Source organism: Syngnathoides biaculeatus, chromosome 4, assembly GCF_019802595.1.
Source record: "Syngnathoides biaculeatus isolate LvHL_M chromosome 4, ASM1980259v1, whole genome shotgun sequence".
Taxonomy (NCBI): Eukaryota; Metazoa; Chordata; class Actinopteri; order Syngnathiformes; family Syngnathidae; genus Syngnathoides; species Syngnathoides biaculeatus.
In genome coordinates this window covers 9,509,962-9,523,372 of record NC_084643.1, presented here as the reverse complement: position 1 = coordinate 9,523,372, position 13,411 = coordinate 9,509,962, and the positions used below count along the sequence as shown (strand labels likewise).

Here is a 13,411-nt window from a genome sequence, read left to right as displayed (position 1 = left end):
ATTTAGAGTGTCCAATGAGGAGACCGGAGTGCGCACCCGGAGAAAACCCGCGCAGGCACGGGGAGAACATGCAAACTCCACACAGGGAGGGCTGGGATTGAACCCGGGTCCTCAGAACTGTGAGGCCAACACTATACAGCTGTGCCACCGTGCTTATAAACAGAATATTATATTTACGAAGTAGAGAAGTGCACGCACGCTTTGGCACGTGTGCTCCCTCTAGTGTTCATGCAAAATAGTCACTGGCTAAATATTGTTGAGTTTTATTTCACGTATTAGTGCAATACATGTTCATTTAATCTTGAGAACCGTCATGCCCATGCGGTGCAAGACGCTACAGTGTCTTACAGTCATATTAGATGTGCTTTATAGCAATAAAGCCTTCATATTGGTTTTTGCTGAACACTTATGCCTACAATGGTACTATATTTTAACATAATAACGGAGAGGGAGGCGGCACGGTGGATCAGATGGTAAAGCATTAGCCTGACAGTTCTGAGGTCCTGGATTCGATCCCCGACCCGCCTGTGTGGAGTTTGCATGTTCTCCCGGTGTCTGCGTGGGGTTGTTTTTTTTCTCCGGGCACTCCGGTTTCCTCCCACATCCCAAAAACGTGCAACATTAATTAGACACTCTAAATTGCCCCTAGGTGTGATCGTGAGTGCGGCTGTCGTCTGTCTCCATGTGCCCCGCGACTGGCTGGCAAACAGTTCAGGGTGTACCCCGCCCGCCTCCTGCTCGTTGACAGCCGGGAGAGGCTCCAGCACTCCCCGCGACTCTTGTGAGGATAAGCGACTAAGTAAATGGATGGATGGACTTGTGCCAAGAATGCTACTACTATATTTTAACCTAAAAATGGAGAGGGAAATCTTTTTTTGGGGCTGATACTTTGTATAAAGAGATTGTCAATAGCGTCCGCCGACAGATGCCCGGTTTGGGCTATTTATCGATGATGATTTCTTTCTTTTTGAGGATTGGCGAAATGTCCCCAGAAGACACAGACTGACTGATCCCCACTCAAGTGTTCTGTCAATTTGGAGTGACAACAGTGTGAGGCGACAAGTGCGATGAGATGACGGCGCTCTGTCGCCAAACGGCCAAAACGGCCCCCGATCTGCAAGGGCGCTCAGGATGCCACAGCTGTGCTCCTGTCATCCTTCTTTATGTCTGGCAATTAGCAAGGATCGTTATGAATTTGTGGTTTTATTGGCGCCTGGTTTCCCTTGAATGACAATTCTTGGTCATAAATCAAATCAAAGATACGAGCTCAACGTTCCCGTTGAACAGGAGATGCGCATAATTATTCTGATAAAATGAGGTCGATTAAGTCACGTTAATCAGTTCATTTATATGTACGTATATCAATAAATATTTTACCGTGTAACACAAAATACTTCAGCATTTTATTCTCTATTATAGAGATTCACTACACAGTATTTTTTTATTTTTTAGTTTTGATGACGATGGCTTGGAGCTAATTAAAACCTCAAACTCACCATATCAAGACTTTCGAATATTATTTAAATAATCAAAATTGTGTTCATGGAGAAATCAGGTAGGAATTGACATTCTGGATTTATTTAATTGTATTTTCTTATATGAACATACAATAATTCCATTTATCTCAATTCAATCAGCTTCATTTAAAACTCTAACCCTAACCCTCATTTACTTTGACGACAAGCAAACAAACAATCATAAAATATGAATGTCACTTTTCGAACTTGAGAATTTAGCTAATGTATTCAATTTTAATGAAATTCACCTCTTGAATGAAACAAAAAAACTTAATAGTAGCCTAAATTTGATTCCTTCTATAATCCGTGATCAATTTTTGAACAGTTAAAATACCAAAGCTGACATCATTTTTGTATTAGATTTCTTTTTTTTTTCCTGGGTTAATTAGGTTATCATAGGCGGATATAAATGATGCAGTTTAAAGGGTCATTTAAAAAAAAAAACAACAACCTTTATTTAAATTATATAAATGAGGTCTTTGATGTAATTTAATCGCAAAACCAGACAACTCCAAGCAAAGAATTTTCTCCAAAAACGGACTTCTCCAAAATGGTGCGTTATTTATAGCAAATTACACACTTTACACAACAAAATGTTAAATCCATTTTTATGATCAATTGTGTGGCAGCTGGTAAAGCGTTGGTCCCGGGTTCAATGCCGGCCCCGCCTGTGTCGAGTTTGCGTGTTGCCCCCGTGCCTGCGTGGGTTTTTCCGGGTGGGCACTCCGATTTCCTCCCACATCCCAAAAACATGCAACATTCATTGGACACTCTAAATTGGACCGTTGGTGTGATTGTGAATGCGATTGTTGCCTGTCTCGATGCGCCCTGCGATTGGCTGGCCACCAGTTCAGGGTGTGCCCCGCCTCCTGCCCGTTGACAGCTGCTATAGGCTCCGGCACTCCCCGCGACCCTTGTGAGGATAAGCGGTGAAGAAACTTGATGGGTGGATAACAGATGAATGGCTTAGAACAGACCTCCTCAATACGTCGATCGCCATCATGGTTGTTGTTGATATAAACTATGTCTTCCGATTGACAGTAAAAAGTCACCTGATTTTGGCTTAAGGTCACCCGGAACAGGAAAAGCAGTAGAGAATGTATGAATGAGTGAAGGAAGGAACAGTTTTCCATCTTTCCATTACAGAAAATATGCAAAATGCTGATATGGGGGGAAATCCAATCTCTTGCTGAAGACACTTAGCAGCAAACTGTCATCGTTAATGCGATCGCAAAAGTTTCACAGTGGCAGGCAGCAACGTGGAGCCGGACGTTTAATGATGAAGTCCAGCAGCGCATTTGTCATTGTCTCTTTTGGCTCATATTAGCCTGACCTTCAGGGCTGCGATTGGAATGCAATGATTATGCGTGACAGTCTGCAAGTTGCTAAATCTGGAGTGGGCAAAGCAGCTGTTGTTGTTGATGATGTCGAGGGTGCAACGTCAACAGGGTACTGGTACGATAGAAGTCAACCTGATCTACAATATAGTCACGTTCAACAAGAGATTGGACATTCTATTGTATTGCATTGTACGATGATAATTCGGATTTACGGTAATAGGGAGCTGGAATGCATTTGTAAGAAAAAATTAATTGGTCCCTAAAACATAACCTTGGGGAATGCCAACTGATAAAACTCAAAGTAAATCTTAATTGAGCGAATGATATCAGCTGCAAGTATTTAAAAGAAAAAAAAGTGAACTTAGTCAATATTCTTGTTCTGTTTTTGCACGTGATAATTTAGTAGCATTTCCCACAACAACAAAAAAATTGGCTACTTTTAAAAACTTAGTCCTTTAGTCACAATGAATTATAGAAATAACATGGCACTATTCTCGTGACACATTGTTCGAAAACATGAAAAAACTTCATTTAGCATAATTCAACCATTGAATTTTTGTATATTTTAAGTTTTTAAACGATTTTCCCTTATCACAATTGTGTTCTGAATTTTCAAGCCCCCCCCCCAAAAAAATATATATATACAGTATTTTTTGGGGGGGGCGGGGTGACTTGAAAAAACTACACATAAACCTGAGTAGAACTAGTGCAATTATTATTATTAATTTTCAGAAATAGGAAATTAAAGCATAGTATTCATCATAATTTAACCAGTGAAACACCCACAACCCCTTTCTGGATACTTCAAAACTAAAATATGACGCCTGATAATGATCCCTTTTAAAAAAAAAAATGTATCTACATATTTTTTTTCATATAGTTTTGTTGCAGGGGGGATGGGAAATCAAAGCTAAATGCTTGCAATAAGTCGAGATCTTACTAGTAGAGTAATAATCCAACCGCGTCGCCTATTATGAAGGCAATTTACCCTCCCTGCATCCCGGCGGGGGAGCCACTGGTCTGACTTTCGCACTTAGAAGATTGCGGCCGCAAACTGGTTCGTTTGCCATCGAGAGTTGTGCTGCCTGCGCGGCGGTGATGTCGCCACGGTACCGATCTCGTGTCAAGACAATTGGTTGCAGACGTGAATCTGCCAGGAAACTGTAACAAACGGGAGTTGAGCAAAAAAGGGATGTTCGCTCCATTTGGATCTGCAATTTTCTCTTCGGTCCATATTTGCATTTTTAAACCGAGGGCTCTTTTCCCTTCCACGACATTGTTATTGGAATTGAGAACAAATCCGGTGAGCTAACCTGTTAAAGATAGAAGAAATAAATAGTACAACCATCCATCCATGTCCTTATCCAAGCCGCTTATCCTCACGAGGGCGGCGGGAAAGCTGGAGCCTATCTCAGCTAGCTTCGGGCGAAAGGCGGACTACACCCTGAACTGGTCGCCAGTCAGTTGCAGGGCAGATATCGACATCATGAGTGGGAATCAAAGGCAGGCGTGTGTACCACTACTCCATCAATCCATTCATCCATCCATCCGGGTGAGCTGGATTCTGTCCCGGTTGACTTTGGTCTAGAGGCGGGCTGCACCCTGGACTGCTCAACGGTCAATTAATTGCAAAAGTACTGTACTAGAAAAACAGAGGCGACAAAAAGCAGGACCCGCAGAAGGAGTATTTCGTTTTTGCGGTTTCTTCCCAGAGAAGTGACGTAAATCCCTTGACTGGATTGCCTCTTAATCCCCAAACAAGGAGGATGATGGCTATCACTTTAACGGTGGAGGCTGGAAATAGATTCTCGGTGAGGGTTTTTTTTCTCTTTGGCAAAGCAGCAAACATCGCTAATCAAATCCTGTATCCAGATGTCTTACAAGCTGGCAGAAAATGGTTTCGTATGGATTTTTCTCGCAAAGGCGGCCTCAGTCGCAGCGCTGCCGGCCAATTGAGTTTCTCTGCAGGAGGACATTTGTCTTGATTCCAAAAGTCAGATAGGTACACAGCACGAATGTTGGCGTGTGTGTGGTTTTGCAAAGACAAAAAGCAATCAAGGACAGTCCAGCCAAGTAGCCGTGTGCACATCCAAAGCTATTTTTAACCCGGGAACGGGATAAAAGCGTACGGGGAGATTGAAGGGAACGGATGTCCGCATGCTGGATTACACGACTGCTCCGTGGGTGCGCTTCAGAGAGAATGAAGCCATCGCTTTGGAGGAGTTTTTCCTCTCTCAAATGAAATGCAACTGAATGTGTGTTGCCTTTTTAAGAGATTTGACACTTTATTCTGACGTAGGGCGAGCGTGATTTGGGACCCAAATGTTGGAAAGCATCTCAGTAATCAATTTGAGATCAACTGTGACAGCTGAAATCAAAGCCGTGCCGTTCACGTCACTTTCCAGCGGGTCAGCCTTCGCAGACGGCCAAGGTGATGCAATGTTTCGTAATCCACAGATCCGCAACAAACACTGACTTCACTGTACTCTTCGTCTGCGATTCAGAGAGGAGAACACGGGAATACATCCGAATCTCCGACAGTTACGGGGACGGGAACAGGTCAGAGGCAGAACTCGCACAGGGTCATGTTGTAGGATCTCGCTTGTATCTCAGTCTTCCACTCTGACCCTGAATGTATCGTCAACAAGGATTTAAAAAATCGCAATGTGATTGGCTACCAGATTAGCGTTGTTTCAGGGTTGACTGACGTACTGTATTTTGCTCCAGATCTTTTTCTCTCCTCGTCTCTTCAAATAATCTCACTTCTTCGCGTTAACTTTTTGGTTCTTCTCCAGCCACCTTTGCCCAATTTCCTCACTTTGTTCCCCTCGTCTTCTCGTTTCTCCAGTTGATTCCCCGAATTCCTCACTCTGGCGCCTTTCCTCATCTCCCGTTTCCCATCTCCTCGTTCTCTCTCTTTTTAACCGCTTTCATTTTCTCACCTTTCCCTAAACGTTCTCTAAATTCCTCCCTTTATCTCCTCTCCTCACGGTCTTATCGCCTCAAATCCTCACCGACGTTCTCTCATCCCTTTTAATCTCATTATCTCCCCTTCCGCCATTTCCTCTCCTCCTGCCTCATCCCCAAATCTTCTCCTCATCTGCTCAAATTTTCTTCTCATCTCATTTCCCTCAATTCTCTCCCCGTTCTTTGTCTTAACTCCACTCCGCATTGCCGCATCTCCTCATCATCGTCCCTCATCCTCATTTGTTTCTCATTTTTAAATGTTTTTGTTCTACTTTACCGCCACCGCCTCCTCAATTCCACTCTTCACTTCATTTAATCCTCTCCTGATTTTCTTATTAAACAAACCTCAAACACTATCCCGCACTTCATTCCCGCAGTTTCTCATTTTATGTCATCATCTCCTTAAATCCTCTCCACATTGATTGACTCGTCTCAAATCCTCTCGTGTCCTTTTTTATCTCCTCCCCTCATCTTATCTTCCCTCACATCAACTGGACTCATCGCCACACGTTTACTCAACTGCAGTTTGCATCTCGATGCTCTTGTGCACCTTTTTTTTTTTGGGGGGGGGGGTGGTGGATCATAAGGACCTCCAAACTTTGACGTTGTCCCACTGAGATGGTGCGTTGGGTTTTACACAATGCACAAGCTTCATTTCTTTGCCTGGGGGTCAGGGGGCTTCTGAATCCATTGCAAAATTGCTTCCAAGTCTTTGTGTGAGTTTCACTCGCAAAATACAGTTACGTGTGCATATTTAGTAACGTCACATAAAATATGACGCCGTTTGTAGGCACAACTAACACACGGAGTTGTCGAGTTTATCCATCTATTTAATATTGTGCTTATTCTCATTAGGGTCACAGGATGGAGCTGGATGCTCCCCAACTGAATTTAAGGTGAACACCTTGGACCGGTTGCCAAGGAGGCCCCATAGCTCAGTGGTTAGAGCACTGGTTTGGTAAACCAGGGGTTGTGGGTTCGTATCCCACTGGGGCCTCCACTCCCTTAGAAGGGTTGCGTCAGGAAGGGCATCCGGCGTAAAAAATTGTGCCAAACATCTGTGGCGACCCCGAAAGGGACAAGCCGAAAGAAACTCACACCTTGGACCGGTTGCCAGCCAATCGCAGGGTGCATATAGGCAAACAACCACCCGTCGTTAATTAAACTAAAACACATGTTTGTTTGTTTGTTTTTTGAATGTGGGAGGTAGCCCACACAAGCTAGAGAAGAATATGCATAAGGCACAAAAATGTCACAAATACTGTATGAGCAGCCATTTAGCGGAATAGTATTGAATTGCTCTGTCGTTGGTATAGACTGAACGGGAGCTGCGCTCTTCTCTAGTCCAGCGCATAGCTCGTTGTCTTATTTTATGTCGTCAGATGGAAAACACCTTGACAATTGATGAGAACCTTTTTCAGCAGACATTTAATAATTATGAATTTGCTCAACCAGTTGCCACGAGCAAGGCTGGATCACGGCCGAGAGGGGTGTGGCCTGGCCGCCGCTCTGGGCGCTTTCACTTCTGACACCGGCCACCGCTGTTTTCCATGTGGACTCTAATTCGACCACGTATTTAAGTTTGGAGTTTTGTCAGTGGCGTGGCCACTTCCTTGACTTGTATCAATCTGCTGCGTTCACTGCCATGTTGGATTCTCCACCGGTGAGAGTAAGTGTAGTGTTGAGCTATCCTCGTCACAGCGATTCTGGGCCCTTTGATTAATCCTGTCCTGTTAAGATTGTTGGTTTTGCCCCATAGTCATCGGACCTTGCTGAATGTCTTTTTGGATCCTGCCTAGCCTAGCGTTTTTGTGCCTCTGCCTTATTTTGGGACTTCTTTTTTGGTATCGACCCGCTTCCCAAATAAAACCGCGTCTAACATCATGTCCTCGTCTTGGAGTCCTGCATTTGGGTCCGCCCCCTCTCCGTTGGCCGGTGACACCAGTGAATATTGATATGCAATGTGTTTGTATGTTTGTTTGGTTGGCCAGTCTTCAAAAAGTGATGATAAATCCTTCCCGGTGGTAACTTTGTCTCCAGCTGTTGCAGCTGGCTGGGGTCACACTTTGGTTCCCGACGTGACCCCCGGATGAGGTGCCCACCCGCTCCAACTGTCAACTCCGCTTTGTCTGTTTGTGTTGGATGTCTTCGAAAATCTCGCCACGGCACGAACCAACGGCGGACTGGAGGCTTCGTTCTGGTGCTGCGTTTCAATGTGTTTAAGTGTGTGTCTTTTTATGTGCGTGCATGCACGTGTTTGTTGTGGTTGTGTGAGACTGAACAGGCCTGTGATGAGACAAAACAAAGAGGATGGGGAATCGATTGCAGAAATGAGAACAAGCAGGCAGATGATAAAACAATTTGTCTGGTTTGTGTAACATAACCCACGCACACGCTGCAGCGGGTCATAGCAGGACACAAATCCTTCAGATCGGAATGCAGAATTCTCAAGATCAGGAATTCAGCCACTATCTTTGCCATTGGGGATCGCATCATTTCACCTATTGCTAATCACCTTGGCTTAAGAGTGGGCCAATTCACAGTTGTTTATGACTCGTCCTTTGGACGATTTACACGCTATGCTTCGTGTTGTCGGGGAAACATTTTACTTACCAGTAAGCGCAATCTTCAGCTATGCCATGGCTAGCATGAAGGGGATAAAAATGGAACAATCAAGGTGCCAAGATGTGGACAGTTGAATTTTTTCGGTAATTTCCGGCCTCCAGAGCGCACCTGATTATAAGATTTCACCCATTACATTTGTAAAGGAAATACCATTTGGTACATACATAAGCCGCACCTGTGTAAAAGACGCAAGTGCCCACATTGAAACACGATATTTACAAAGAAAGATGGTACACAGAGTTTTCAAAGTTTTAATACATTAGCTTAGCTTAGCTTAGCTTAACGTAGCAACAACACAGGAGCACCGACAGGGCTGGTTAAAAAAAAACAAAAAACATAGCGGTAAAAAAAATAAATAAAAACAGCCACGGCAGTAACACAGCAGCAAGACGCTAACGCTGGTCCGGTGCTAACATGGCTGATTAAAAAAAAACATACCGGTAAAAATCGAGACACGGCAGTAACACAGCAGCAACATGCTAGCGCAGCACTAACGGTAGCACAGCGCTAACGGCCAGTTAGAAAAAAAAATCGGTAAAAGTCACTTCCACGGCACATATATTGCACCGGTCTCACTCTTACCTTTTCCGCTCGAGTGCCTCCTTGTGACCGTTAGAAAAAAAATGCACAAATTAACCGCATCACCACATAGGCCGCAGGGTTGAAAACTTATAGCTTACAGGCCGAAAATCACGGCAGTATGCACACCGATCAACAAAAACAACCAACGGATACCCACGCCCAAGGAGCAAATTGGAAGACTCCACAACCAAAATGTTGGAACTGAACAGGCCTTTCGAATTAAAGGTGAAATGTTTGTGCACCATTTGGTTTCTCAAGGAACTTGATAGCGATTCGTAGAAAAGTGTGCAGGCGGTTGTTGAGTAAAAGAGGCGTGCACGCTCCCCGTAAAGACCTTTTGCCCATGACCTTGCACCAACTTCTGGAGGGCAAAATTCTCAGGTGATCTTCACTTGCACTGCTTGTCAACAAAATCCTTGCAATCTCACGACCAAGACGGCGAGATTAAGAAAACGAAGTAAAAGCCTTTAAATGCGATGTTAGCCTTCTTCTGTGCTGCCGTAATGTAAATGGGAGAATAAGGGTCAAGTCAAAAAGATTTGATGTGTGCTAAATTGCTTCCAAAGGAGGTGGAACACCAGTCATAATTAAAATTGAACCGGCACATTGAAGAGAAAATAAACGAGGTGGAAATTCAGACGTGATCATTGAGTGACGAGCTAATTAACACTTTTCTATTGCTCTGATTAATGGCACGGACGGGCTCTTTTAACAGTTCCATGGTAAGTGCAGTGTCGTGCTACGAATTTGTGAATAAATGTCTTCTACAAACTCACTGAGTTCACGGAGGTTTGGTTTCCAACCTGCGGCTTCTCCACGTCTGGCAGTCTTACCGTTTGATCGTCCGTGTACAAAATTTTACGACGTTCACTTGATTTTTTTTTTCCTCCTCGCTCACACGTTCCGCTGTTTTCATTCAGATTTGATTTCAAACCCAAATTGGAAAAAAAACCCCAAACACGCAACATTTTGTAGTTTTCAGTTCAAGTCAGCGGTAGTCAATCACTATCCGTAACCCAAAAGTATTGTTTACAAACGTTATGAAAATATTCCTTGCCACCTTCCGTATGAGAGGACTAAGATGAAAAATTGAAGAGACCAAATCCAATCTGAGGAATTGTGATGTTTTGATGTTCTCTTCTGGATAATGATGTTTTCAAGTTGTTCAGGTTCACCACTTTACAACCCTGATGTTTTTCAGACGAATTGTTGCCATGGCGCCTGGCTAGTTCCAACCCCGCGATTTCATCCCTGCGCAGGCAACACCAATGAGATACGACAAAATATCTCTCCTGTTTGTGTGCACGTGGCCCTCAGGTTCCCATGATTCCTTCAGCTTCTACATCGACGAAGCGTCTCCCGTGGGCCCCGAGCAGCCGGAGACGGTGCAAAACTTCGTGTCGGTGTTCGGCACGGTGGCCAAGAAACTGATGCGAAAGTGGTTAGCCACGCAGACCATGAACTTCAACAGCCAACTGGAGGCCGGCGTCCGCTTCTTTGACCTGCGCATCTCCACCAAACCCAGAGACCCCGACAACGAGCTCTTCTTTGCCCACGGACTCTTCAGCGCCACGGTTAATACACAACTTCGAACAGACCGTTTGTCCGTCCGGGTACCTGTCTGTCCAAGTATTTCTTATCTGTCTATCCAACTGTCTGTCTGTCCATCCAGCTCGCTAGCTAGCTGGATGAACAGGATAGATTCGGATCTATCCAGCTTGATGGGATAGATAAGGGGTGCTCAATGCATCGATTGCTTGAAAAGTAGAACTTGGGGTAAAAAAAAGTCTATATCTATCTATCTATCTATCTATCTATCTATCTATCTATCTATCTATCTATCTATCTATCTATCTATCTATCTATCTGTCTATCTGTCTGTCTGTCTGTCTGTCTGTCTGTCTGTCTGTCTGTCTGTCTGTCTGTCTGTGTCTGTCTGTCTGTCTGTCTGTGTCTGTCTGTCTGTCTAACTAATCACGACGGGCTTAACGCGAGTGAGTCAACAGCCCTGCCAAGGGGTTTGCATTTAAGTGAGAAGGATTACGCAAAACGGACCTCGATGATTCCCTCGTCTTTATTTGATCTCGTTTCTCACTCCTGAAAGCTCGGCTCATAATGAAGATGTTCAATTTGGCGCTGATTGAAATGAAGACTAATAGACGCGCGTGCTGGTGTTTGTGCCGTTCTCGTTAGTCTGCTTTATGAGCAGTTGGTGTTCCTCAGTAGGACGTTTGACTTCATTTTAGTGATAACAATGCACGCATGAGTCTTTTCTTAATCACAAAATGCAGGCAACCCTCAAGAGATCAGAATCCGAATCGGCTTTATCGGCCAAGTGTATAAAAAGACACAAGTCGGTGCCGCCCTGGTACGACATTAACAAAACAAAATACGTTATTAACCGTGCACAATTTGATACGGATCCAAATTGTGATTCTTCAGCTTCGCCAGACGTCCTAGTGAGGGCCATCCTCGTTCATGCGTTTGTGCCCAAAAGGGACCAAGCCGAGTTCTGGGAAGCTTTACTGGCAGTTTGTGGCACGGGCCGAGGAAGAACACGTTACATTTTCAAAAGCTGCAAGGTCAAAGTCTTTCTTTTTTTAATTTGAAACAAACAAAAAAAAAAAGTTGAAAATTGAACCCACACTCTACAGTATGAGGCAGTGAGTGCCTCCCGAAACCGACTTCAATTTAAAATGAAATCCAACAAAAACACATTTCGATCATAAGAATATGTAGAGAGAGTTAAAATAAAAACTCAAGTATTACATTTAATTCCGTTACCATGATTGTACTTATTACATATAATAATATTTACTGTATCATTTAAGTGAAGTAACAAATATTGAAACCTTTAAAAAAAAATGTGATACGATGAAATGAAACTCTAACAATAAGACATAGAAACTCATGGAAAAAATATTTGACCAGTGATGTCTCTTCAATTTGTGACAGAAAAACAACAAAAATAGCTAATACGAGTTTAATTTAAGAGCTGACATGTGGCCATTTTCCATGGTTTTCTTCATTGTAACCAAAATCACTTGTAATGTACAATAATTAAGCTTAAGCATGTCAAATAGGAGATACATTATTATGGAATCAGTTCCATTTTTGATAGCTTTAGTGGTAGCTGGCCTTAAAAATGAAAAAGAAATTGAAGAAACATGGCCGGTCTAATGATGTTATTTTAGCGCGCTGACGGCTTGGGCCGGGGTGGCTCATACATACTGCCTTGGAGTCTGTTTTTAGTTAGACGTGATCCGCCTATCCTCTAAATATGGCTCGAAAGGATAGGGTAAAATTGCCCCGGCCACTTCACTCGATTGTGAGATGTTCTCTTCTTCGAAAAGAGCTTCTGTGTCAGAAGGTGTGTTGGAAAAATCCGAAAATCTCCGTCGTTCTTCTCCCGTAGCAAGTGCCGCTACGTCTTTTCAATGGCAAATGTCCCGATGTCATGTCTGCCGATGACGCTGCACGCACGATGGCTACCGATGACGCGCTCTCTGCTCATATTAATTTTTTTCATATAGACATCAAAGTGAATGTTATATGTATTTTTCACGACAATATCCATTTTAGAATGTCTATAGGCATGACGGTCGGGCTTTAAGTTGAAGTTCCTAATTTACCATTGAGTTACGTAACTGTCGGATTTCTCACAGCTCGCAGATGGCAAACACTTTCTTTTCTCCCAATCGAGTCGTTCTTGGGGATATAAATATCAAGTCGGAGGAGCTCGACTAATCCGTTCCAATATTTGTCGATTTCAACGGACGGCGGTTTGACTGTTGCCGCTGAGCGACGGCGTATTTTTCTGCATTTCTCCCTGAATAATGCATGAATCTTCATATGAAAATTCAAGCGCATGCAGGAGGTGGAAGCTCTGACGGTGTGTAATTTTGCTGCTTATTCAAATGATGATTAGCGGTCTGGCCCAGTTTTCAAATAATCCCTGGTACGCGTTTCCCCGCAGGTGAGAGAAGGTCTGGAGCAGATCAGCAGCTTCCTGTCGGCGCACGCCAGAGAAGTGGTCTTCCTGGACTTCAACCACTTCTACGGCGTGCAAAACCTGCACCACGAGAAGCTGGTGGCCATGTTGAAGGAGGTTTTCGGAGACAAGCTCTGCCCGGTCGTCTTTGCCCAGGAGGTAACCGTATGCCCGTGAGCGCCTCACTCGAGTGGGCGTGCGAAGGTGTGTTGCTGCCCGGTGTGACAGTCTGAGCGCTCCCGGGGCTGAAAAGTCTCCCTTGTGATTAATGCGCATGCGCGTAGATTCGGCGAATGTGCGAAACCGTTCTGTTAACACACTCGAGCCCACTCTTCCTTTTAGAGTAGTTTTAATTCAGCGACACTGAGCAGGAACCAGACTCAAGTCTC

The 13,411-nt window shown here is 44.0% G+C and overlaps 1 protein-coding gene and 1 non-coding gene across 2 annotated transcripts in view; both read left to right on the top strand.

Annotated features, from left to right (window-relative positions):
• Window positions 1-13,411, top strand: part of plcxd3 (phosphatidylinositol-specific phospholipase C, X domain containing 3) — a 29,786-nt gene that overhangs the window by 4,638 nt on the left and 11,737 nt on the right. The window contains exons 2-3 of the mRNA XM_061818538.1: window positions 10,349-10,605; window positions 13,008-13,181. Coding sequence (XP_061674522.1) covers window positions 10,349-10,605; window positions 13,008-13,181 — 431 coding nt within the window. The remainder of the gene's footprint in view (window positions 1-10,348; window positions 10,606-13,007; window positions 13,182-13,411) is intronic.
• trnat-ggu (transfer RNA threonine (anticodon GGU)) lies at window positions 6,749-6,821 on the top strand. Its single transcript has one exon. It is a non-coding gene; the product is annotated as a tRNA-Thr (tRNA).